Here is a 24,624-nt window from a genome sequence, read left to right as displayed (position 1 = left end):
TCAAAATAATACGTTAGGAAGAATATTCTGCTGGCTGTGTAAAGGAAAAAGGAAGAGCCAGGAGAGAAAGAGATGAGTTCAGAAGCTACTACAAAAGTCATGAAGAGAGATATGAAGACCTGAATACTTAACTAGTTATCCTATAGGTAAATAGATTGCTTAGTACAATACTTCTTTACAAGGGTATAGTTCTACAAGTTTATACATAAAAAGCTTCAGAAAAAAGTAAATTTTTTAAAATTTTTTTTTTAAATGTTTAGATTTGTTATTTAAAGATACTGGTCATCAAATTGGAATATAATCAATTCAAAGAGCCTAGAGAATATTGTGTCTTGTATCTCTACAATAATGAAAAATTGGAAAAAGGCATTTTTGAAAATAACCCACTTCACTCAGTGTAACAGTAACTAAATCATGCTTAGATTTGCATAAACACAACTTTCCTATTGTTCAGAGAAACAAAATCACACTGATCCTGCCTGAAACTAAAGCTCAGTTAGCTTGCACAGTAGCAGTAAGAGTTTTGAAATAATGATGATAATGATAATGACAGGGAAAGAGTACAAAAATTTTAGTCGTTAAGTGAATCCTAAGCATTAATCAAATAATTTTAAAGAATAGTGTAAAACATTGATAAAACAATTATATTTGCTTTTAATAATACATTGTATAACAAGCAATGGATTAACAGAGAAACCAATCCTTATAAATGGTGTGAACCACTAAAAGGTAACACAAATGAAAACAGTATTTTGAAAGGCATTCATAGTGAGAAATGATCTGTCTACCACTAGTCTTTTACCCTTTTTCCCATCTTTGGTCTTCTTTAAGTTCCAAGTGCCATCCGGCAACTTCTCAAAGAACTTTCTTGCTTTGGGTGCTTGGTCAAGAATATGTGCAGTGCTATTCCCAGAACTTCCACTATTTTATTCATCTGATCCACCTGTGTAAAATAACAGTAATCAAGTCAGAAACATACCCATCATTCTGTCATACTACTACTAAAAAAGTTTAATGAAAACTTTTTGGCTCAGTATAAGTCTTGAAGCATGAGTAATGATTTATCAGCCATGTTGCAGAGATTCATGCTTAGGGTAGGACTTAGACTGAGTAATTCTTGATCTTTTAAGCACTATGTACACAGTGCTTTACATAAATAAATTACTTACAAAGAAAATTTATTTATGTAAGTAATAGTCTAGAGTGGGATTCTATGATGTAGTGGCTAAAGAAAAGACTTTGGAGTCCTGACATGAATCAGAACTAGATTCCAATCCTTTCTGATACTGTATTTATCAAAGGAAAGAGAAAAAAGTAATACCCACAAAGTGGCTTTAAAAACAGACTAGAGAAGAAAAAAAGACATATTTTATCACTAGGTAGAAGAGGGCAAAATGAATATAAAAAAATGAAGATAATGTTAAAAAAAAAAGACATAAATGAAAATAAAAAGCTATTTCCTAAATGATGAGTTGCACCTGCCAGGAAACCAGTGTTTGAAGGCAGTATTCCAACTAACTAGCAATGTTCTTTTCTCAAGTGATTAAAACTCTAAAGTCATTAGTTTGTCTGTAAAATAAGAATATTGGCTTAGAGATCCCTTTCCTCTTTATGAGGTCAGTTTAACTCCAAATAATTCAGATTGTTATAGCATTATTCCTGTTGATTCTAAACACTTCAATTCTTAACAGGATCCATGATTTTATCAATGTGAGTATTCTTTCTACCAGTGCAAACTGCAGACCAGATACATAATTTCACCCTATAAGGCTCTAATACATGTTCTCCCAAGAGGGTTATTAGATATTTTAGCAATTCATGGATATCAGTGTATATCAGGGCTTTATTCATGCCTGGCACATAGTAGACACTTAATATTATTGACTGATACCTTAGCACTCATTATTGTTACTCGACAGGCCCACATCTTCTAACCAAATATTTTTGGAATAATGTATTTCACTTAAGGCTTGTGAAAAAGCACTGTAATATGGCGAAGTCTACTTTTCCTTGTCATGAGGCTTTTGATCAGTGTTTGAGTCAACTGTGATTTTTTTATTCAGAAAAATAATGATGTTATCACAATTCACAGCCAATTAATGTGGTCAGGAGAACATCAACAATACTAAGTAGTATCAACAGTAGTAGTAGTTACAACACATAGTTCAAATTCTATCTACTATCAAAAAGATGAAAGTGAGATAACGATGATAATGCTAACAACAATAATAATCATTACAACATCCATTAAGAATGCTTTTGAAGCCTACAGAGGATGAATTTGCATCTTAATACTTTTTTTTCAATTAAAAAAGTAACCATTTTATCCAACTGTACATAAGATGAACACTAAATATTAATATCAGGATAGTGAATTGTCTCAGAATATTTTTACCTAGACCACACTGGAAAACAGAAATTTTGAGATGGTGATGATGATGATGGTGGTGGTGGTGGTGGTGATAATCATGAACTATGAGGATGATGACAGTTTGTGGCACAGGAAGCAGTTTGGGATTTTTGAAAATGCCACACAACTATCAAAATACAATCTAGTACAATCCTTTTCTCCTATTTAACTACAGAGTTAGCTTACTGCCTATCTGTATTGCCTGTTTCAAACAGAAGTACTGAATGGCCAACCACCAATTTGCATGTCATAGTCTAGACAATAAGCATATTTCATATATCTGGTTCTTTTGTGGAATGTTCAGTTTTTTTGAATGGTCACAGACATCAATAAGAAGGTTCTATAGTATTATGGGACTTCATGTAGGTAGGATTTAGATTATCCACAAAAATGAATACTAGCAGACATATGTAGGAAATTTCTCTTTCCATTTATACTGTGTAGAAGTGTTCCACAGTGGTAAATACTTCTGAGAAGCCTATATGACTAATGCTGCTAATCATAAGATTAGTGAAAATTTTACTTCTGAAGTAAGATTATATTGGACATTTTAACATATTCATGGGGGCAACCTGTCTCTCAAGGCTTCGCTTCTGGTTTATACTCTTTCACTTGATTATCATCTATCCTGATGATCTTCAAATCTACTTACTCCAGTTTTAACCTCCTCTGCTGATCTTCAGTCTTCTATCTCCAACTACCAATTAGACTTATCAAACTAGATGTCCCGTAGACATCAAATTCAGCATGCCCAGAATGGAACTCATTATTTTTCCTCAAAATCCTTTCCCTTTTCAAACTTTCCTGTTACTGTTGTGAACACCACTATCCAATGCTCCAGGCTTAAAACACAATCGTCATCTTCAAGGTCTCACTCTGATACTCTTCCCCATCTATCCAATTTGTTGCCATGGTCTATATATTTTACCTTCATAATCTCTCTCGATTACAACCCGTCCCTACCCCCTTCTCTGATACTGGTACACCCTAGTTCAGGTCCTTCTCTCTTCACTCTTGCACGGCTGTTTGATGTCCCTGTCACAAGTTTCTTCCCCATTCCAGTTCATCATCTACTGATGTTTCCTAAAACACAGGTCCAATTATCACCTCCCTACTCAAAAAACTTCAAATAGGGCTTCAAACCCAGCCCCCACTCCACCTTATACTTCTTATACCTTATACTCCCACCCGGATACACATATCTGTGATCCAGTGCCACTGGTTTGGCTCCTTGATATTCATTCCTTAAACAAGACATTTAATCTCCTAAATCCAAGAATTTCCACTTGCTGTCCTTCATGTATGTAATGCTTCTCATTCCTGCCTCCTGATTTAGATGGAAGTCCCAGATAAAATGTCATGTCTACAAGAAATGTTTCCAGATCCACTTAATTCTACTGCCTGCCTGTGTTTATTATTTCCTATTTATTCTGTGTATATTTTGTTTTTACAAAGTTACTTCCATTTTGCTTCCCCTATGGGACTGTATAGATCATCAAGGGCAGAGACAGTCTTTTTTTTTTTTAATTTTGAATAAAATTTTATTTTCCAAAATATATGTAAAAACAAATTTTGACATCCATTTTTTAAAACTTTGTGTTCCAACCTCTCTTCCTCCCTCCCTTCCCACCCCCCCACACTCAAGAACTCAAGCAATTCAAAATAAGTTATACATGAGTAGTCATGGAAAACATTCCCACATTAGCTAGGTTGTGAGAGAAAACAGTCAAAAAACAAAACTTCAGATTAAGGAATTGTCAAAAACAAAAAAATTTTTTTTTAAATGTGTTTCCATCTGTTTTCAGATACTATCAGTTCTTTCTCTGTAGATGGATTGCAATTTTCATAAGTCCTTCAGGGTTATATTGGATCACTGCCTTGCTGAAAATAACCACATGCTTCCCAGAAGATCATCTTACACTATTGCTGTTATTTTGTATACAGTACATTTCACTCTGCTTCAGTTCATGTAGGTCTTTCCAGGTTTTTCTGATAGTATCCTGTTCATCATAACCTGTATATAGTACCTTAAACTTGACAAATAATCTTCTTCATATTAGCCCAGCAAAGTAGGTACCATATGTTTTGTCATTATAATCAATCATCTTAACTATTTCCCTCCATCCTGTTCCCTTCCAATGGTATTTCAGAGACAGTCTTTTTGATGCTTAATAAATGCTTGCTGACTTGGTTTAGAGAATCTCATCAAATTCTTTACAAAATTTCTCTATTAAGCCCTTCATCATTTGTAAACCCATAAAACAGAATTATCTTCATGATGATATTTAATGTGCAGCATGAACAGTTAAAGGCAAAACAATACAGTGTCCAATGAAATGATGTTTCTTGTTGCCAATTCTATCAACTCCTTTTTTTAATTCTGTAAGGAGAACCTATATATCCATTCAAATGCAATTTTCTTAAATAATAAGAATGTTAATATTGATAGTCAAATTTACCAATATGATGACAATGTACTCTTTGAGCAAGTATCCAGAATGTACTGTAAAGTCCTTATCCATTCTTAAATGTTAATCAAAACTGATAACCTCATCTATTGTTATCTTCACCAAAGTTCTGTCAGGATGCCTAAGATCTCTAAAATTCATAAAGCAATACTTCTCAAACATTTCACACCAAATTGATTGCTTAAGTCATTATTTTACCAACCAATTTAAATATCCATATTCACATTTAACAATTCTGAACTCACTGTTATGTGGCAATGATAACACATAAAATTAAACAAAAGAGAACATAAAAAGATCTATTTAAACAATTATGTCATTTAGTTAAACAACATGGCAAGTTATGAAAACCATTCTTAAACAATTTAGTATATACTACTCTGATGGGCAAAAAAAAGCCCTAATGATAATAGGAAAAAAAAATCAATTACACACCTCATTGGCTCCACTGAAAAGAGGTTCTCCAGTGTGCATTTCAACTAAAATACACCCAAGGGACCACATGTCAATAGCAAGATCATAAGGCATTCCCAGTAGTACCTCTGGAGAGCTAAAAAAGCGACTCTGGATATACTGGTATATCTGAAATATAATTTTTTAAAAAGTTTCAAGAAATTTTTAGTTTCTTGACCTATATTAATTCTAAGTAACAAATTGAACTACTAGAAGCACTGGCTAATGTTAAAGGGAAGTATAACGGGCAAATTCCTCTAATAGCATCTATTTATATTTATGTTTTAAAGATGATTTATTAAAACATTTTTATGTTTTTCAAGTTTTTATTTATACCTTGTTTGTATATACATTGTATTTCTCAATGTAGCCTTTCCTTCCCAGAAAATCATTTCATATGACAATTTTTAAAAAAGAAAAGTACAGTTCAGAAAATTAACATACTGAAAAGGCGAAACATTATTTGCAGTATTCCAAACCTATAGTTCCCTATAGCTGCAAAGGAGGGAGGTATTGAAGTATAATTATTAAGACTTTATACATGATTACAAGAGTTAGTACATCATAGGTATTAAAAATAAAAGCATTTTTTTACTTATTCATATATTTCCTAACCAAGGCAAAATACTTTAAAATAAACTATGAGCTTACCAAGATGAACCTAGTAGTTATGAATTGAATTAATTATTAGCTATGGGAATTGCTTGGTTTTCTATTAACCAGACAGATGTATAATAATTATTTAAATATTTTAGGATTTAGTGTCAAATATATGGCTATAAAATGTGACTGAAATTTAATGAATCCTGTTCTGGGTTGGCTTTACAAAGGTTTAATAAAATCTTCTCTTATTATTTCTATATTTGCCCTTGAAGTCCTTTTATAACCCCATCCTACCCCTATTATAACCTGATATTTAAAGTAGAATTTAAGAATAATTTTAAAAAACCATTACTAACACATAAAAACAACTTTGAACACTTCTTTAATCTTTATTTACCTTACATTCTAAGATACAGGAAACTAGATTTTGTGGTTCAAGTTCACTTCATACCAGTAAAGCAAAAACAGTTTCCTCAAGTAAGGCTACAAATTAAAACACATCCTTTTGGATTAATCACATCCTGAACCTTAATTAAAAAAAAAAAAAAAAAGGAAAACTATCTCCTAAAACTGAAACATCCTAACTATCTTATTCTTCATTCAGTTTCCAAAAGTGGTATGAGTTATTGTGGTTCACATTAGAGCTCCAACAAAGCAACCACAGACCCCATTTTTTAGACCTTCATTAATCATTAGATGGAATATGTACCCCAGCAAAATATATAACTACTTGCTTTTCTTTTCCTTCTAGAAAAACTATGCAGAACCAGAATCATTTTAGCATCACAATCTCAAAGGTCTCCTTTAAACATTAAGAATAACAGGCCTTTATGACGAAGGGTTTGGGTTTTTTTGGTGTGGTTTATTTGGGGGGGGGGGGGGTTCTTTGTGTGTATGTTTTTTAAACACAGCTGCTTTCTGTTCAGGTAACAGGGTAGATGAGACAGAGACAGAGATAGAGAGACACAGACTGTGTATGGCTGTGGCTGTGGGTTCATATGCATGAGTGCAGTGGGGTAATATTTAGGTATTTTGCACATATGTTTATTAATTTATTTTATATCTATGCTGAATGTGTGTATAGGTAAACTTGACTCTCCCATTAGAATATAAGCTTTTTGCAAGGAGTCATTGCTTCTTTCATTGTACATATATCCCCAGCTTTGTGCAGCAGGTGCTTAATAAATACTTGGTATTGTGGGAAAAGAAATGGAATTAGATATTAAAGAAAATGGATTTAAATTCTGGCTCTTCATAAAAGTTCCCTGGAATTCATAGTCCCTCAAACTAAAAGGACATCTAAATTCCTATTACTACCTCACTTTAAACTGGTTTTGCATATAACAACGATTAGTGAACCCCTATAGTATAGATTACTTTTTTAGACAAAAATGTTCCCTTCCTTCTTCTCTTCCTGCCTGCTTTCTCTAATCACATTTTCTTCCTCTGACCATTTTTCTTGCCATCTGCTCTGCAACTGCATCTCCCAGATGTCTTGGTTCCCTTTCAGTTCTGGGAGCCTCTGTTATCCAAATTAGCAAGTATCTCATGGTACAATATAGCGAGATGGCCCCACACATACTTTTTATTCCACTTTGGCCATTTTCATACCACCTCCCTCTATGCAACTTCCAGGCTTCTAGATGTTATCTGACTTGATGGCCCCTTCCCAGTGCCCTTTCCACCTCTGGAACCATAAGCATATCAATACAGCTATTGTTACTGGAAAGAGCATGTCAATCATCTCCCTTATGGTTCTACTTCCCATCCTGTCTCTGCCCAAACCAAAACACTAAATGTGTTGTTTCCCCCATTAGAATGTAAGTTCCTGAAGGAAAGAACTCTCACTTCTGTATTTGTATACCAAGTGCTTTGTACAGTGTGTGGCACAAAGAAAGTGCTTAATAAATGCTTTTTCATTCATTCTAAAAGATAATGACCCTTGTTCCTCTAGGCTTTGAAAATCTACTCTATTTCACTTTCCTGTAGTACAGATTGCAATAAAACTCTATAGGGAGAGAGGCCTTATCTATGAACCAGGCTGTTGCCCTGTTGCTCATAAGGGCAAGGCTCTGCTATTAGTTTTGTCTCTATTGGGTCTATTCTTTTCTGTTCTTAGATAAAGGACTTTGGGACTAAAATGTAATGCTGGGAGTTTCAAAAGGTCAAGAGAATGGATTTGAGGTCATGGAGCAAGAGTTCAGGATAGAAATGAATGAAAACCAGCCAAGCAGTAGAATATTTTTGAAGCAAAGATGCCAAGTCATACAAAAATAAAAAAAGAGATAGTGAGAGGAACTCTATCACCTAAGCCATAGTCAGAAGTGAATGTTATGGGGCAAATGCTTTAAGAGTTGGTATAAGTTTGAGCCCACTTTTTCCAGGGAACAAAGAGATCTAGAGGAGAGTTTGCCCTTAGGTGATACGGGAGGAAATATTTGTACTTCTGTTCTAACTATCTCCTCTATAAATATGCCTTTGTCAAATCTACTCAACAGTAAATGGGCTAAATAATATTGGAGTACTTATCACTGGCAATTCGTATTGAGAAGAAAAACTGGAATTGTGGCTCAAGCTGATGGCATTAAAAACTCATTAAACCTCTGCAACACATTTTTTGGTTTGGGAAGAGATGGATGGAGAGAAGAACCATAAAGGAGATGATCAACACCCTCCTTCCAGTAACAATAACTGTACTGATGTGATTACAGTTCTGGAGGTGGAAAGTATGGTGAGAAGGGGCCATCAAAGCAGATAAGCCCGAGAAAGAACATGGTAGCCTTACTCTGGAGGGATTCATCAGGGTGAGTAGGAGTTGGGATAAGGATCCTGATACACTTTAAAATCAGAATAAGAAATAGAAGAATTTTGGTTATCAACTGAGACCTGTTGTCCTGTGATTACACGGCCTCCCTGGTCACCTTTTCTAGTACTGGCTGCATTTTTACTCAATCCCGTTGCTTCACTGGTCATGGCAGGGAATTGAAATACACCTTGCTCCACATTCCCACTTAGAGGTTCTCCCTTGACCTCCACCACTCAGTAACTTCTTTTATGAGGTTCATGCTGTTTAGGACTTGGCTTGAATTTTCTCTCCTAACTCTTGTCCATACTAGGGGATTTAAACATACTGATTTTCCTCCAAAACCCTAACCAATTTGTTCCTCAATTTATTCACTTCCCATGACCTATTCTATTCCTCCACTCATCTCAGCCACAAAGATGATCATACCCTTGCTCTTAACATCACCCATAAATGCCCCATGTCCCTGTTCAAAAACTCCCCAATCCTCTTATCTTATCATAATCTATTCATTTTCCAGTCCTATCTCTAATTTCCCTTGCCATAACTTAACTTCAACCATACCTCCAATCCCTTTACAGCCTATCAACTCCTAACTCTACTCCTCACAGTGGCTCTTCCAAACCTTTACATCTTTCCTCAAACCTCTCAGCTGAGAACCTTGCTTGAGACCATTCATCATGAGCTCCTCTTCTCTACTCTTTCTCATCTCCTATCACTCAGATGCACTCTGCTACTATATTTTCCTTCAACTATCTTTCACATGAAAAAATGGCCTTACACTCTTTACTAAGGTAAATTCCTCTACCTACAGAAATGATTCTGTTCTGTCCCATTTCCCCTAACACATTACCTCTTCTGTCATCCCCACTCTATCACTCATCTTCAATTTCCCCTTGTCTAGTAGATGTGTCCTTATTGTCTACAAACATGCCCAAATCTCCTTCATCCTCAAAAAAATCCTAATTTGATTCTTCCATTCCCACTATCATATTATAACTCTTCTGCCCTTTGTGGCCAAACTCTTTGAAAAGGTCATATAAAATAAGAGCCTCCACTTTCTTGCCTCTCATTCTCAATCTCCTCTCATTCTCTGGATCTGGCCAGATAGTTTCACAGAAACTTCTCTCTCTACAGTTATCAATAATCTTATATCTGCCAAATCCAATAACCTTTTCTTAATTCTCATTCTTCTTGACCTCTCTGCAGTCTCTGACACTGTGGACCATCCTCTTCTTGATATTTTCTTCTCTCTTGGTTTCCAGGACAACACTCTCTTTGATTCTCCTATGAGACTGCTCTTTCTCATTTTCCTTTGCTGGTTCCTTATCCAAGTAACCCTCTTTAACCATAGATACCCCACAAGAGTCTATCCTGGGCCCTCTTCTTTTATCCCTCTTTACTGCTTCACTTGATGATCACATTAGCTCATATGAATTTATCATCTCTATATTGATGATTCTCATATCCACCCATTCTGCCCCAAACTTTCTGCTGGCCTCCAGTCTTGTATCTTCAAACACCTTTTGGACATCTCAAATTAGATATATAATAGGTATCTTAAACTCAACATATCTAAAATCGAACTCATTATCTTTTCCCCTAAGCCCTCTGCTATCTTCAAATTTTATTATTACTGCTAAGGGCATCCTCCCATTCTTGCCAGGCTCACAAGCTGGGTATATCCTCATGTCCTCACTGTCTCATCCCTGCCCCCAGTCTGCTACAATCACTTTTGGAATATCTCTCCAATATGCCCTTTTCTTTCCTTTGATATTGCCACTGACTAGGTGCAGACTCTCATCACTTCTCACTATTTTAATAGTCAGCTGGTGGCTTTGCTTACCTTCAGTTCCTTCCTACTCCAAACCATCCTCCATTTGGCTACCTCTTCAAGTGCTGATCTGACCATGTCACCCATCCCTCTATGTACTTTCCATCCCACTCAGTGACCTCTAGTAGCTCTTTATCATCTTAAGAATCAACTACAAAATACTATGTGCCATTCAATCCTTCATAATCTAGTACACTCCTACCTTTCTAGTCCTCTTACAACTTGTTCTCCTCCATCTACTGTTCAATCCAGAGACACTGGCCTCGTGACTATTCTGTGAGCAAAACCTCCATCACTTTACTCCAGTCATTCTCTCTGGCTATCCCTCATATCTAGAATGCTCTCTCCTCTTCTCTACCTACTGAATTCCCTGACTTCCTTTAGGTTCCAACTAAAATCCCATCTTCTACAGTAAGCCTTTCCTAACCCTTCTTCATTTTGGTGTCTCCCCTCTTTTAATAAGTTTTTTTTTTTCCTATCCTGTATGTAGCTTTTTTGGACTTGTTTATATCTTCTCCACTAAAATGTGAGTTCTGTGAGGGCTGGGGCTGTCTTTCAATGCTTTCTGTATCCCTAGCTCTTAGCACAGTGCCTGGCACATAAGAGGTACTTAATAAATGTATAATCCCTGACTGACTGTTAAGTGAAGGGTGGGGGTGGTTATTAGAATAGAGTCTTGGGCCATCCTCCCAATGAGTCAGCAAAGGAACCCAATATAGTAATGTGGCCACAAAATAGTGATTCCCTTCCCTACAGGACTCTATCACCCCTCCCTTGCCAGGATTCCTAAGTGCCACTTGAAGATAGAGACAGGAGTCCCATTTCTGCTTAATACCTTGGTGTTACAACACCCTTTAGTCAGGATAAGATGATTTAATGATTGGATCTTTTAAATAAGATTTAATTCAATTTCACATTACCACTTAATATACTTTCAATAGTAATTTTATTTCTGTAACATCTTATAAATTCATTTATTTCACTTATTCAAAACTCCCCATTACTACTCTTATGTTTATGTAGGATGCCTCATGTCATAGTTATTGATCCTAAAGAACCTCTAAGGAGTCCCAAAGAATATAATGAAGGGCCTACTAAAACACGGCTATAGTAAGGGTCTTTGTTCAGACATTTTTTGCCTTCCCTCTAGGAAATACATGTGAAAAAATAAAGATGTTTGGTTTTTGTTGTGAGGGAGCACAAAGAATAGATTCTTCTCAATCCCAATTTGTTACTGCTTAAACAAATCTCAATTACAGTTTTTCTATGAGTAGAAAGGACTGCTATATTTTTTCAACCAAACTGAGAACATTTATCAATAGTCATCTTTTAATTTCCGAAAGCCATTAAAAAAAAAATTAGAGTACTGAAAAAACCTCTAAGTAAAAATGAAGTATAGGGGCTTTCATTTAAAGACTATTGACCTTTTTGAGATTAAATTATAATTTACTTCTAAAAACAGAGACCTGATGTTTTTAAAGTAATCAAACTTTTCACCCATATTTAAAGATCTTGTGTTCCTAAAGAAAAAAATTAATTACCTGAGGTTCAAGACCTATTTGAACTACTTATTTACTTACTATTTTTGAAGGGTGGAACAATACATACCCTCTGTCCCAGTTGACAAGAACTTCCAAAGTCAACAATCTTGATAGCGCTGCGTTTAGGGTTACAGAGAAGAATATTCTCAGGTTTGAGGTCACAGTGAATGATACTAAGTTCTGGAGTTGCAAGGAAAAGCAGTGCAGTGCACATCTGTTGTGCAAATTTTCGTGTCAGGTTCAAAGAGACACCTCGAAAATTTGTGTTCCTTAATAAGTCATAAAGATTATAAGACAACATTTCAAAAACTAAGCAGAGATGGTTTCGGAACATAAAGTGGCGTTTCAAATGCACTGAAAGAAAAGAGAATTTCAAATCAGACAAATAATTAAACCATTAAGTTTTACATGTAAAACTTGACCAGATTTAAGAACCCATATTAGGGTACTAAGATACTTCCTTCAATAACTTAGGAATTTCTAACCATATTTTACTTCTACTGAGTTAAACATTTTTATATTAACTGTCCAACATGTGATAACTGTTACAAATGTTTCTTGTAGGGGAAAAAAAAAACCACTAAATGACATTTCTGGAAATTCCATTAGAAATAAGTACTCTTAAAATGCCCTGTGGAAGAAAGACTGAGAATTCTGTAACTGAATATTAAATAAAACACATTTCACCATTCTGACAATAATATAGCACATTATTTATCCAACCTGGATACTCTGGAATTACCTGGAACTCTACATTTAATCACATTAATTTTTTATACATTTACATAGTGAAATTCTGCATTCCTATTCTTATATGAAATAACTACATTTTATATACCCTTTAGGTTAAAAGAAATATTCTACAATTTTGGCAAAGTATTTGCTTCAGGAGTCAATTCAAACAGGAAAAAGCAAAAGAGGAACACAAATAGCAGGAATACAAGGAAAATCCACTGAGTTAGTGCATATATATTAGACAAGAACTACTAATGGACAAAGAGTGGAGACCAGAAGTCAATGGGCTAGATTGGGTTTGGGAAATCATATGGGGCAGCTAGGTGGCACAACAGATAGAGCACCCAACTGGAAGATCTAAGTACAAAACTGACTTCAGACACTTACTAGCTGTGTGGCCTTGGACAAGTCACTTAAGTGTCTGCCTCAGTTTCCTTATATGTAAAATTAGCTAGAGAAGGAAATGGCAAACCATTCTAGTAACTTTGCCAAGAAAACCCCAAATGGGGTCACAAAGAGTTGGATACAATTGAAATGACTGAACAACAACAATAAATGATGTTGTAATATTCCAAACAGTGCCCTGAGACAAAAGTTGTCTAAAAACTAATTTAAAAAAAATCTCTCAAGAATATGGGGCCACAATTCATAAACTACCAGTCTCTAAAGAATCTAAAAATAGCGAATGACCTAAAGGTGTCATAACCAAGAATTTAAGTAAGCTAAAGCCTATTACTCATTACAAATGATATACAAGAAAAGGCATTAAATGACACCCTCAGGAGACCAGCAGAAATGGCAGAAAAGCAAGAAGAACTATAGCAAAATTCTCCTTTGTAACTATGCCAAAAAGATTCAGAAAAATACCAAAATAATTCCTAACTAAGAAGTCCAAGAAAAAAAAAAATCACAGCGCAACACTGTTAATAGCCCAGATTGGCCTAGCGAGGCAATGAGGTCTAAGGACATTAGGAATGGTCATGTAGTCTCCAGAACAGGGAATGACTGGGGGGCTGCCTGTGGCTGTGCACCAGAAGTAAGTAAGAATAAGTGAGTGCCTACTACCCAGTGCTGGGTCAAAGAAGCAACACAAACTAAGAGGAAGACCTATGCCTCAGCATGGTGGTAAAATGCAAAGATTGGTCATGGGCCCTCACCTGTACTGAGCAAAGAGCAAGTTCTTTGGTTCTAACTCTGGGATCAGAGCTTTCTGGATCACTGAAAGTGGCTGAGTAGAGCAGCAGTCTACTATAACTACAAACAGGGGTAAGTTGTATTGCTCAGATTCAAACCAAGTCATTAATTTGCAGAACTCAGTGTAAAACCTAGATCAAATTATTTCAACAACACTGGTCCTCAGATTGAACTAAACTGTCCCTGAGAACCTGGAATAACAAAACACTCAGGTATTCTAAAAGAAAGCAGCAGAAAGACCCAAACGGACATAAGCTTAATTAATTAAGGACTTAATCATTCCCACCTGAAATATGCAGAGCATGGCCCTAACAAAATGTACATTCAGGAAACAGACTGGAAGAATTAAAAAAAAAAGAAAAAAGAATCTCACCTAAAAAGTTACTGTGGTGACAGGGATGGATGCTCATGAGCTCAATATACAAACCCAAAAGATCATCTACAAGCCAAACCTCAAAGAATAATACAGGGCATAAGTTAAATTAGAATTCCTGGGAGACATGAAGCAAGAGGGGTTTTTTAAAGGATTAAAATTATTTTATAAATGAAACAAGAGTTGTAATATTAAAATGGGAGGAAAAATGACAGCTCTGGAAGAAAGAATTAGAAATGGTACAAAACCTTATCCAAACAACCTACTTATTGAAAATTAGAATAGGCCAAACAAAAGTGAATAACTCCATGAAATAAGAAACATTTAAACAAAGTTAAAAGATTGAAAAAATAAAAGAAAATGTAAGGTATGCCACAGCAAAAACAATTGACCTGGAAACGAGATTGAAGATGTTTTAAGAATCACTGCAATATCTAAAAGCTAGGACCAAAATAAAAAGAAGCTATAAATAATAAAGAAATAATAAGAAAAATCTGTCCAAATAACTTAGAATTAGAGGGCAAAGTAAAAAGAGAAAGAATCCATTAGCTACCTCCTGAAAGAAACTACACAATAAAACTCAAGAACATTACAGTCAAAATCCAGATTACAGGTCAAACAAAAATTACTACAAATAGCCAGAAAGAAGTCAACTACTAAGGAACCAGAGTGAGGCTCACACAAGATTTAGCAGCCACTACAGAAAAAGAACAGAGAATTTAGAATATGACAATATAGAAATAAAAGATATAGGTTAACAATGAAGAATAACTTGTCAGTTAAGTATAATCCTAAAGGAGGAAAATTGGACATCAAAAACAGAGAACTTCCATTCATTACTAATAAAAAGACCAGAGCTGGTGTACACTGAGAACTCTAATGTCATATGGTTATCACAGAAGAAATGTAGTAAGAGAGAGGAACTAGCCATGTGTGGTGTGTTGTTTTTTTTTTTAAATGTTTTGATGATCTTAAAAGATGAAAAGGGGTTGGGGAAGGAATATGCTGGAGGACTGGGAGTGAAGAGATGGAAGAAGGATTAGAAAAATGTTTACATAAGTGGGATACAAAAGCAGAAAGACAAATAAGGAAGAAAAGGTGGGGATAGTAGGAGACACTTGAACCTCACTATCATTTGATCTGATTTAACAAGGGAAAAATACACACTAGTTGGTTGCAAAAATACATTTCATTCACCAGAGAAATGGAGGAAAGGGAAGTTGGAGGGAAAAGAGAAAGATTAGTCATATGCAAAACAAACTACACAAAAAAGGGTTTAAAAAGAAAGGATGACACTTACTAGCTGTGTGACCCTGGGCAAGTCACTTAACCCCCATTGCCCCGCAAAAAAAAAAAAAAAAAAGGATGAAAGGGATATGAACAAGGGAAAGAAAAGAAGGGTAAGAGAACAGAAGCAGACTTCATTTAACCTAGAGTACAGATGCTGAACATATTCCTCTTTTACCACCTTCCTCTTTATAAAAAGGGAACTGAAAAAGCCTAAAACAATAGGAATAGGACAGAAGGAAATATACAATTAATAAATACAACTGTGAACATGAATAGGATGAACTCATTCAGAAAATGGAAAAGGATAGTAGAATACATCAGAAACCAGAATCCAATAACATGCTGTTTGCAAAACACACTTGAAAAAATAAAAACTCACAGAGTTCAAAATAAAAGGAGAGAATAAAATTTATTAAGCTTCAGCTGAAGTTTAAAAGGCAGGGGTGCAATGACAGTCTCAGACAAGGCACCAGCAAAAAATGTTTGACTAAAAAATAAACAGAGAAATTATATTCTGCTGAAAGGCAGCGTAAACCATGAATTAATAAATACTAAACATCTTTGCAACACACAACACAGCATCTGAATATCAGAAGTTAAATGAATTATAAATAGGGAGCATCAATGAGTAAAAATATAACAATGGGAGACGTCAAAGTACTATTTTCAGCCCTTGATAAAGCTTACCAAAAAATAATTTTAAAGTACCTGAAAAGAATTTTTGAAACGTTAGATATAACAGTCCCCTGTAGATTGCTGACTGGGAATAAAAAGGGAAATTCATATTTGTTGAATACATATGGCACTTTTATAACAATTAACCATGTGTTAGGGCAAAAAATCCTTACAAATGAAGAAAAGCACAAATACATCCGTGTTAAAAAATACTAAGAAACAGGAATAAATGTACCTTTCCTTATTTTGATGAATAATATCTATCTCAAACAAGAGCCAGTATTATATCCAATAGGAAAAAACTAGAAGTCTTTCCAACAAGATCAAGAGTAAAAGCAAAAATGTACATTATTACCACTACTATTTAAATAAAGCGCTAGAAATGCTAACTAGAGTGTTAAGACAAGAAAAGATAAGCATAAGCAAAAAGGAGTCAAAATCGTAAGAGAATTCTACAGTCTAAGAAATTAGCTAAAAAAAAAATCAAATGTAGCCAAATAGCAAGATATATAATAAAAAAACAAACAAAAAAAAATTTATCAACATTTCTAAAGGTTACCAATAAAATCCACCAGGAAGAGAAAGAGAAATTATTTTTCTATTTTTAAATCTACACAAAGTATAAAATAAGTATGACTATAAATCATTTTTCACCCCAAAAAGGATAAATTTAAATAACAGGAAAAATATTAATTGTTCCTGCATAGGCCAAGTCAATATAGTAAGAAGTATAATACTACCTAAATAAATTTACATATCCAACAATATGTCAATCCAACTACCAAAAGACTGCTTTAGAGAGATAGAAAAAAAAGTAAAAAATTATTTGGAAGAACAAAAAGTTCAAGAATTTTGAGGTAAATTTAAAAAAAGAAAAAAAGAAGAAAGGAAGGAATACCAGATCTCAAAGGAGTACTCATCAAAACAATTTGGTTGCAAGAAAAACAAACAAACAAAACACAATTTGGCAGGGATTAAGAAACAGAGGTTGGTCTGTTTGTTGGTACACAATAAATGGAAACAAAAGAACACAGGAATTTAATGTTTGATAAACCCCAAACAAGAAAGCAGTTTGTAGAAATTAGGTATAGACATAGAAAGGACTCATTCAAGAACAGATGGGTTTTAATTTGCACTGATAAAAGGAGTCACTGAGGTATGTAAGGACGACAAAATATGAAAGTAGAATCACAGTGGAATAGGTGATGTTTTTTAATCCCTTAAAAAATATGCAAAGTCAAGATTATGCCTTTTCTGGTTGCATTTACTGCCTTATTAAAGAATGTGATTTTTCTACTAGTATGTGCAAAACCCTGTGTAGGATTATCTGTCAAGACAAGTTTATAAACATGGCTTTCTCACTTCAGGAAAGAATAATACAACACCAGATATGGAAAACAGACATAAAATGCAAGTACTATGTCTGATAAATACCCTAATTAGCTGTATTCTTAAAGCAGGGAGAATATGTTAAATGATGAATAAAAACCACTGGACTGGGAATCAAAAGATCTGGTCAGGTCTGAGTATGTTAACTCTGAGAGAATGGTAAGTAAAATGATGAACAGCTATCTCCCTGCTGCCATTATATGATAATTTCTGATTCTTACAACAGATTTTTCTTATTACTCAAAAACATAGATATAAACAGATATAATCATTCATATTAGAATGAATAATTTGTTGACCTCAAATCAGAAACGGTATTTAATTTACACATTAACATTTCATTATATTTCAGAAAACAAAAAATATTGTCATCAAAGCACTGTTCTAGGTGCTAGGGAAATGAACATAAAAACTAGCAATACCTAAGATGTTCACAAATGGGTTGGGGGTAGGGGAGAGGAGAGAGAATACATTTAATAGGACTGGGGGAGATACATTTACACACATAAACATTATACAAGACAAAGCACAGTAAGTTATTTAAGAAAATCGGAGGCAAGAGATTCATTTTTGCTGGGGGGAGGGGAGTGAGGCTGTTTCAGAGGATAAAAAGTTTTGAAGGTTTAATCAAAGAGAACTAAGCTAGGCCTAGAGGGAAAGAAATTTTGAAAGGCAACAGTGCTAAAAGAAGTGCATTTTCACTATGGGAATTGTTCTGTACAAAGATACAGAGAAGTGGGATAAAGGGAGCACCTAAAAGTTTTTGAGCAGGAAAACAACCTGGTCTGGTCAAGTGTATCTTTTTAGAACATTATTTTAGTGCTTATGGAAGGGAAATGAAAGAAATAAGTGACAGGGACAGTTTTAGAGACTGTTATAATAATTTAGACTGAAGAATACATCCATCCCCAAAATTATTGTTAGAAATCATGTAGATTATTAGGAAAGCATTGCTGCTTAAATTTACAATACTCTTTCTTTGAGCAACAGAAACTAAAGTTCATATTCATATTAAAAACATAACTTAAATCATGTTTTTATAGTAATTAACTACGTGAAGATGGCTAATAATTGAAAAGGAATTAATGACAAAATAACAGCAATACTGTGAGATGATCTGCTGTGAATGACTTGGTTATTTTCAGCAATGCAATGATCTAAGATAATTCTTGACAGTCTTATGAAAAATGCAATCCATCTACAGAGAGAGAACTGATGATATCTGAATACAGATTGATGCATAATTTTTTCTTAGTTCCTTTATCTGAAGTTTTGTTTTTGTCTGTTTTCTTTCACAACCTGGCTAATGTAGAAATATTTTGCCTGACTGCTCATGTATAACTTAAATTGAATTGCTTGAGTTCTTGGGGGGAAGGAGGAAGAGAATTTAGAATGCAAAGTTTTTTAAAAATCGACGTCAAAATATGTATTTTACATGTAACTAGGTAAATTAAATTCTAAATATTTTTTTAAAAGGGAATTAATAACTTACCCAAGGTTTATGTCTATTGTGCCATTCCAAATCATGTCAATTCATAAAATTAAACCAGTGAAGAGGAACTTAGAAATAACTGAATCTAATTTTCTCAATTTACCAGTAAAGAAACAGAGCCAGAGGTTAGGAAACTTGTCCAAAGTTATGGATACATAGGTGATTTAGCAGCATACAGAAGTCTGTTTAGCTCTCCTGTGTCTACATAGGTCTGGTTCCCAATCAAGAAATATTTCATTAGATTACAATGGTTAGTCTTTGTTTCTATGAGTGAACTCTATAACTAGTATGATCAGAATTATACAATCTACTAAATTGATCTTTGAACTCAAGGATTCAGGAGGTTCCCTCAACAATGAAGATCACAATCCATTCCCTTAGATCAATCCTGGACAGCTCCTTTCAATAGCCCAGTTCACCATAGAGGGTCCACAAAGGGTGTGTGACCAAGTCCTTTCTCCTTTTTTCCCAACATGGTAAGTATAATAATGGAATAAGCTAGCTTGTCCACAGTTCATCTCTTATTCTTGTCCAACTTCTCTTCTTATACAATTTCTTGATTATACATTTAGAGCAGGAGGCAAACTTGAAGGCCATTAAGTTTACCCCCCCCTCAATTTACAGATGAGAAAACTGGGCTCAAAGAGGTTAAATGATCCGCCTAAAAATCACAAGGGCAGGATAGGAGAAATGAAGGATATGAAATCAGATTCCCTTATTCCAAAGCCAGGGTTATTTTTTTAAAACTATACTACATCCTTGACTCCTTTTGTTTTTAGTTTTTAAATTCCTTGTTAGTGGTATGTTGCAACCTGATCACATGCGCCATATGGCTCTCGATTGTGCTCTGTGTGCTAGTCATTTTCAATTCCTCAGAGACAGGTATATTCTATGCTTCACTGACATATAGCAACAAATGTATAAGTATTAAAAAGACAGGCTTCTACTTTTAGCTTCGGGTCTACAAAGGTCAAAAGCGATCAACCTGTTCTCCAGTTCAACTCTGGGAGCAACTAACTGTGCCTCTGTCTTATCCATCCCAGACAGTACATATTGATGGACAAGTTCTATACAGGAATTCTTTAAAATATATGTTGAAACAGAAACAATAGACTTGGTCTTTTCTGTCTGGCTGTCTGGGTCAAATCTTTTGAATGACTAGGATCTCCAACAGGAAAAGGTTCCTCATTATTCTAGAGCTTAATGAAATAAGTACAATGACATCCACAAAGAGAATGATTTGGAGCATGTCATCATCCAAGGAGAATTCCCTTTCAACCTGGAATCTGTGCTTGGATATCCTCCATTACAAGAGCAAATATTTCTGGCAAGAATACATACATACCCCTGTCATGTCTCACTTAATATGTATGTGTGCATATGCATATCTATAAAAATATACACATACATATATTTATGTATATCTGTAGGTATACATGTGAATGTGTGCATGTGTATATAAGCAGAGATTAAAATAATACTAAGACTTTTAGGACTCTAACCCTAAGTTCATGATTCTGATTCTAAATATTATTCAACAGAGTCATTTCTCTTATATAAATTCCAAAGAACCTTAAATTATTTTGATTAGTATTATAACATTTTTTTTTTAAAATTTTTATTTTTTTTAGTGAGGCAATGGGGGTTAAGTGAATTGCCCAGGGTCACACAGCTAGTAAGTGTTAAGTGTCTGAGGCCAGATTTGAACTCAGGTACTCCTGACTCCAGGGCCAGTGCTCTATCCACTGCGCCACCTAGCCGCCCCCAGTATTATAGCATTTTTATCTACTAAATTAAATGCTGTTTAATCGCCAACAATAAGCATAAACAATAAGTACAATGGGAAATTTAAATTCTCTACATCTTTTAGTTATTTTTGAAACAGCATAGATGTGGTCCATTAGTGAATAATGTTTATGAAAGCCTACTCATTCCTTACTAAAACATTTTTCAAGAAGGATGTCTTCAATTTGTATATAGATGGCTCACATAAAGATTTTGGATAAATGAGAGAGTAGGCCTATAGAAACATAGTTATTATGGTGCTTTTTACTCATTCAGTTACTTTTTACTCATTCAGGCACTTTTTTCCAGTATTAGTAAGGTCAGAGATATTTTCCCACACCCTTCTGGGATTTCCTGGTCCTTATATATATAATTTCCTAAACACATTCATAAGTATATTGCCTCTGGCACAGATCTCCTACACATACGTCAAATCAGTCTATTTCTGTCCTTGCCACTCCAACTGTCCTCTACACGTATATCTGAAACTATAATGTTAAGGTTGTCCTCAATGGAGGAAAGTTTCAGATGATTTTGCAAATCTTTTCCATTTTCTTTTGTTTGTAGTGCTCTATTTTCATGCCTGGGATGACCATATGCATTTTGGATATCTTGCTAAGTTTTCTTTATACTGGTTTTTATTCTTCACTGCATTTCTGCTTTTTTAAAAAAATATTGCTGGGGCAGCTAGGTGGTGCAGTGGATAGAGCACCGGCCCTGAAGTCAGGAGTACCTGAGTTCAAAACAGGCCTCAGACACTTAACACACACTTACTAGCTGTGTGACCCTGGGCAAGTCCTTTAACCCCAACTGCCTCACTTAAATAAAAAGAAAAGAAAAAATAATATTGCTCATAATCATCTACTCTTCATCTTCATAAGATATTACAAATGAGTTTGTACTCTAATTCAGTGATCCTTTTGGCATCCACCTGTTACACTTTGTCAAATAAATCAAATGTTTGCAGACTATGCTGCTTTCTGGTCTCTTTCACCTACTTATTGAGGCAATTAATTTGCACCAGTTAAACTTGTAGATAAAATTCTTATACTCAGTGTCAGTCATTTCTTTTGGCCAAAAATTTTCCATTTTTTATTTTAAACTACTTGTGTAAGAAGTTTAAAATTGGGCTGTTTTAGTTGTATATCACGTATGTGTGTGTGTGTGTGTGTGTATATATATATATATATATACATACACACACACACACACTTATTTTTTTCTTTTTTAAAAAACTAATTCCAATCTTTTGATTCTGATTTGACTTCAGAAATAACTCACAATAATAAGTCTTTTCTTCTCAGTTTATATAAACACACACATGTATTTATTGTGTTTATGTGATACTATATTTTGGGGAAAGGAAGGTGAGTAATCTTAAACCTTCTTCCTAAACTATGCTTTCCTATGTATTTCTTTCTACCCTTCTATTTTCCCAAACTGACACTAAAATTATCAAATTAATACTTGTACTTTGTATCTGTTGACTTATTATGGAGGCTCTTACCAAGTTCTTGGGAAAATTTCCTTATCACTTGATTCGTCAGCAATGTTGGTTACAGCAATTATTTTTATGATGGTCATTTTGCACATACTTACTAGTCCTGCATTACATGAAAACCAAATAAAAGAGGTTGCACTATGTGGTCTCTGAGGTCCCTTCAAGCTTGAAATCTGTGATTATGTAAAATAATATTTCTTGCCACCTTTAGGCATATAATAAAACCCATTCTGCCAACTCCTTTGTCTCTGCAATAAGTACCTATGAGCCATCTTTCCATTTTACTATAATTTCTTTTTTGTTCATAGCAAGATATCAACATTGATATGATTAAACACCAACACTGTCTACTTGTTCAATGGATACCTTCATACTTAGAATATAAACCAAATTAAAATTTATTGATCGTCTTCTAAAAATGTATGATTCTTAGCATGTTATGCCCCATTTCCAGCCAGCTGTCCATCATCACTGAAGAAGCAGAGGGGGCACAGGATTGAGGGCTTTTTAATATTTTTCTTTGTTCCATGTCTAAAATGAATTTATCATCAAGTAGCAAGATTTTTGGGGGGACGTGCCCCGCTATACTTAATAAGAATACTTAATCCTTGGAAAGCAGGTTAATTACTATAGGCATACCTAAAAGGTATTATGATATCCTATTTTTTAAAAAAAAAAAAAACCCAAAACCCAAAAAACTAGGGGCAGCTAGATGGCGCAATGGATAAGTGGATAGAGCACTGGCCCTGGAGTCAGGAGTACCTGAATTCATATCTGGCCTCAGACACTTGACCAGCTGTGTGACCCTGGGCCAGTCACTTAACCCCAACTGCCTCACCAAAACAAAACAAAAAACCCTTATCTAGAAAAATGTCGAGGAGGGATAATCTAAGATACATTTCAATAAATTATGATAGAAAATTGGACTAATCTATTAGAAACAGAAAAAAATCCACTTATTAACTCCTAAAAAAAAAAAATGAAAACACACAGAAATGCAAAAGCCAAAAATTCAGGGCTTAAAGGTCAAAGAAAAAATACTGCATGCCACCGAAAAGAAAAGTTTATAGTCAAGATCACACAAGATTTGGCAGCTACCACCGAAAGGAAGGAAAAAATGGAATACTATATATCAAAGGAAAAAAGATAAAGGTTTAGAAACAAGATTAGTCTACCTGGCAAAACTGAACATAATCTTATAAGAGAAATAATGGACTGTTTATTTGGACTTCTAAATTGTTCTGATAATGACACCAAGAGAGAATAGATACTTTGAAATGTCAACACAGGAGTCAAATGAAACACAAAAATGTCAAAATATTTGCGCAACTAAAAAGGACTACATGATGGAGTGTTTACATTCCAACAGTATAAGAGGAAACAAGTGTCTTTTCAGAAGCCTAATGTAATAGAGGTCCATAAAAAATTAAATGCTACACAATAAATAGTAGGATAGTGATCTGCTACAGAAACACATCTAACCATAAAATGGGGTAATATATTCAGTAACTAAAATGGAGTTCCTGGGATCATAAGACAAAAAAGAAAGAGGAAGGAAAAGGAAATGTACTAAGGAAGGAATAGAGAGGAACAGGGTAGAACTTATTAATTGAAATAATCAGGATGCAATGAGGAAAAACTTCTATCAAATATAGAGACATAGAAGAAGAAATCAAAACTATGTGGGAACTGGATGAAGTATAAAACACCCCCAAAGTACTGCCTGCTACTGGAATAAAACTAAAGATGCTTTCAGTGAACCTAAAAAAGATAAATTTACCTCACAATACTTTTATTCAATTTAAAACACACATATTTTATGTACTTGTGTAATATTCCACGGAATATTAAATATTACAGAATAATAGCATAATTAACTTGTGTCCAGACAGTATCCATCTGCATCACAACACAAAAAATGTGAATAATGATTTTTTTCTATAGTAGCAATAACAATAATAACAACATAGCCAACATTTATATAGAACTTTAAGATTTAGATCAATTATTTCATTATGACAATTCTATGAGGTAGGTACTACAGTTATTTTTATTCCCATTTTTGAGATAAGGAAATT

The 24,624-nt window shown here is 34.5% G+C and overlaps 1 protein-coding gene across 1 annotated transcript in view; it reads right to left on the bottom strand.

Annotated features, from left to right (window-relative positions):
• The window catches only part of DYRK1A (dual specificity tyrosine phosphorylation regulated kinase 1A), a 216,351-nt gene that overhangs the window by 8,908 nt on the left and 182,819 nt on the right, over positions 1-24,624 (bottom strand). Inside the window, 4 exon segments of the mRNA XM_043992698.1 lie at positions 792-904; positions 907-943; positions 5,314-5,460; positions 12,180-12,466. Of these exon segments, the coding sequence (XP_043848633.1) occupies positions 792-904; positions 907-943; positions 5,314-5,460; positions 12,180-12,466 (584 nt within the window).

Source organism: Dromiciops gliroides, chromosome 3, assembly GCF_019393635.1.
Source record: "Dromiciops gliroides isolate mDroGli1 chromosome 3, mDroGli1.pri, whole genome shotgun sequence".
Classification (NCBI taxonomy): Eukaryota; Metazoa; Chordata; class Mammalia; order Microbiotheria; family Microbiotheriidae; genus Dromiciops; species Dromiciops gliroides.
This window is presented reverse-complemented; position numbering and strand designations above follow the sequence as displayed.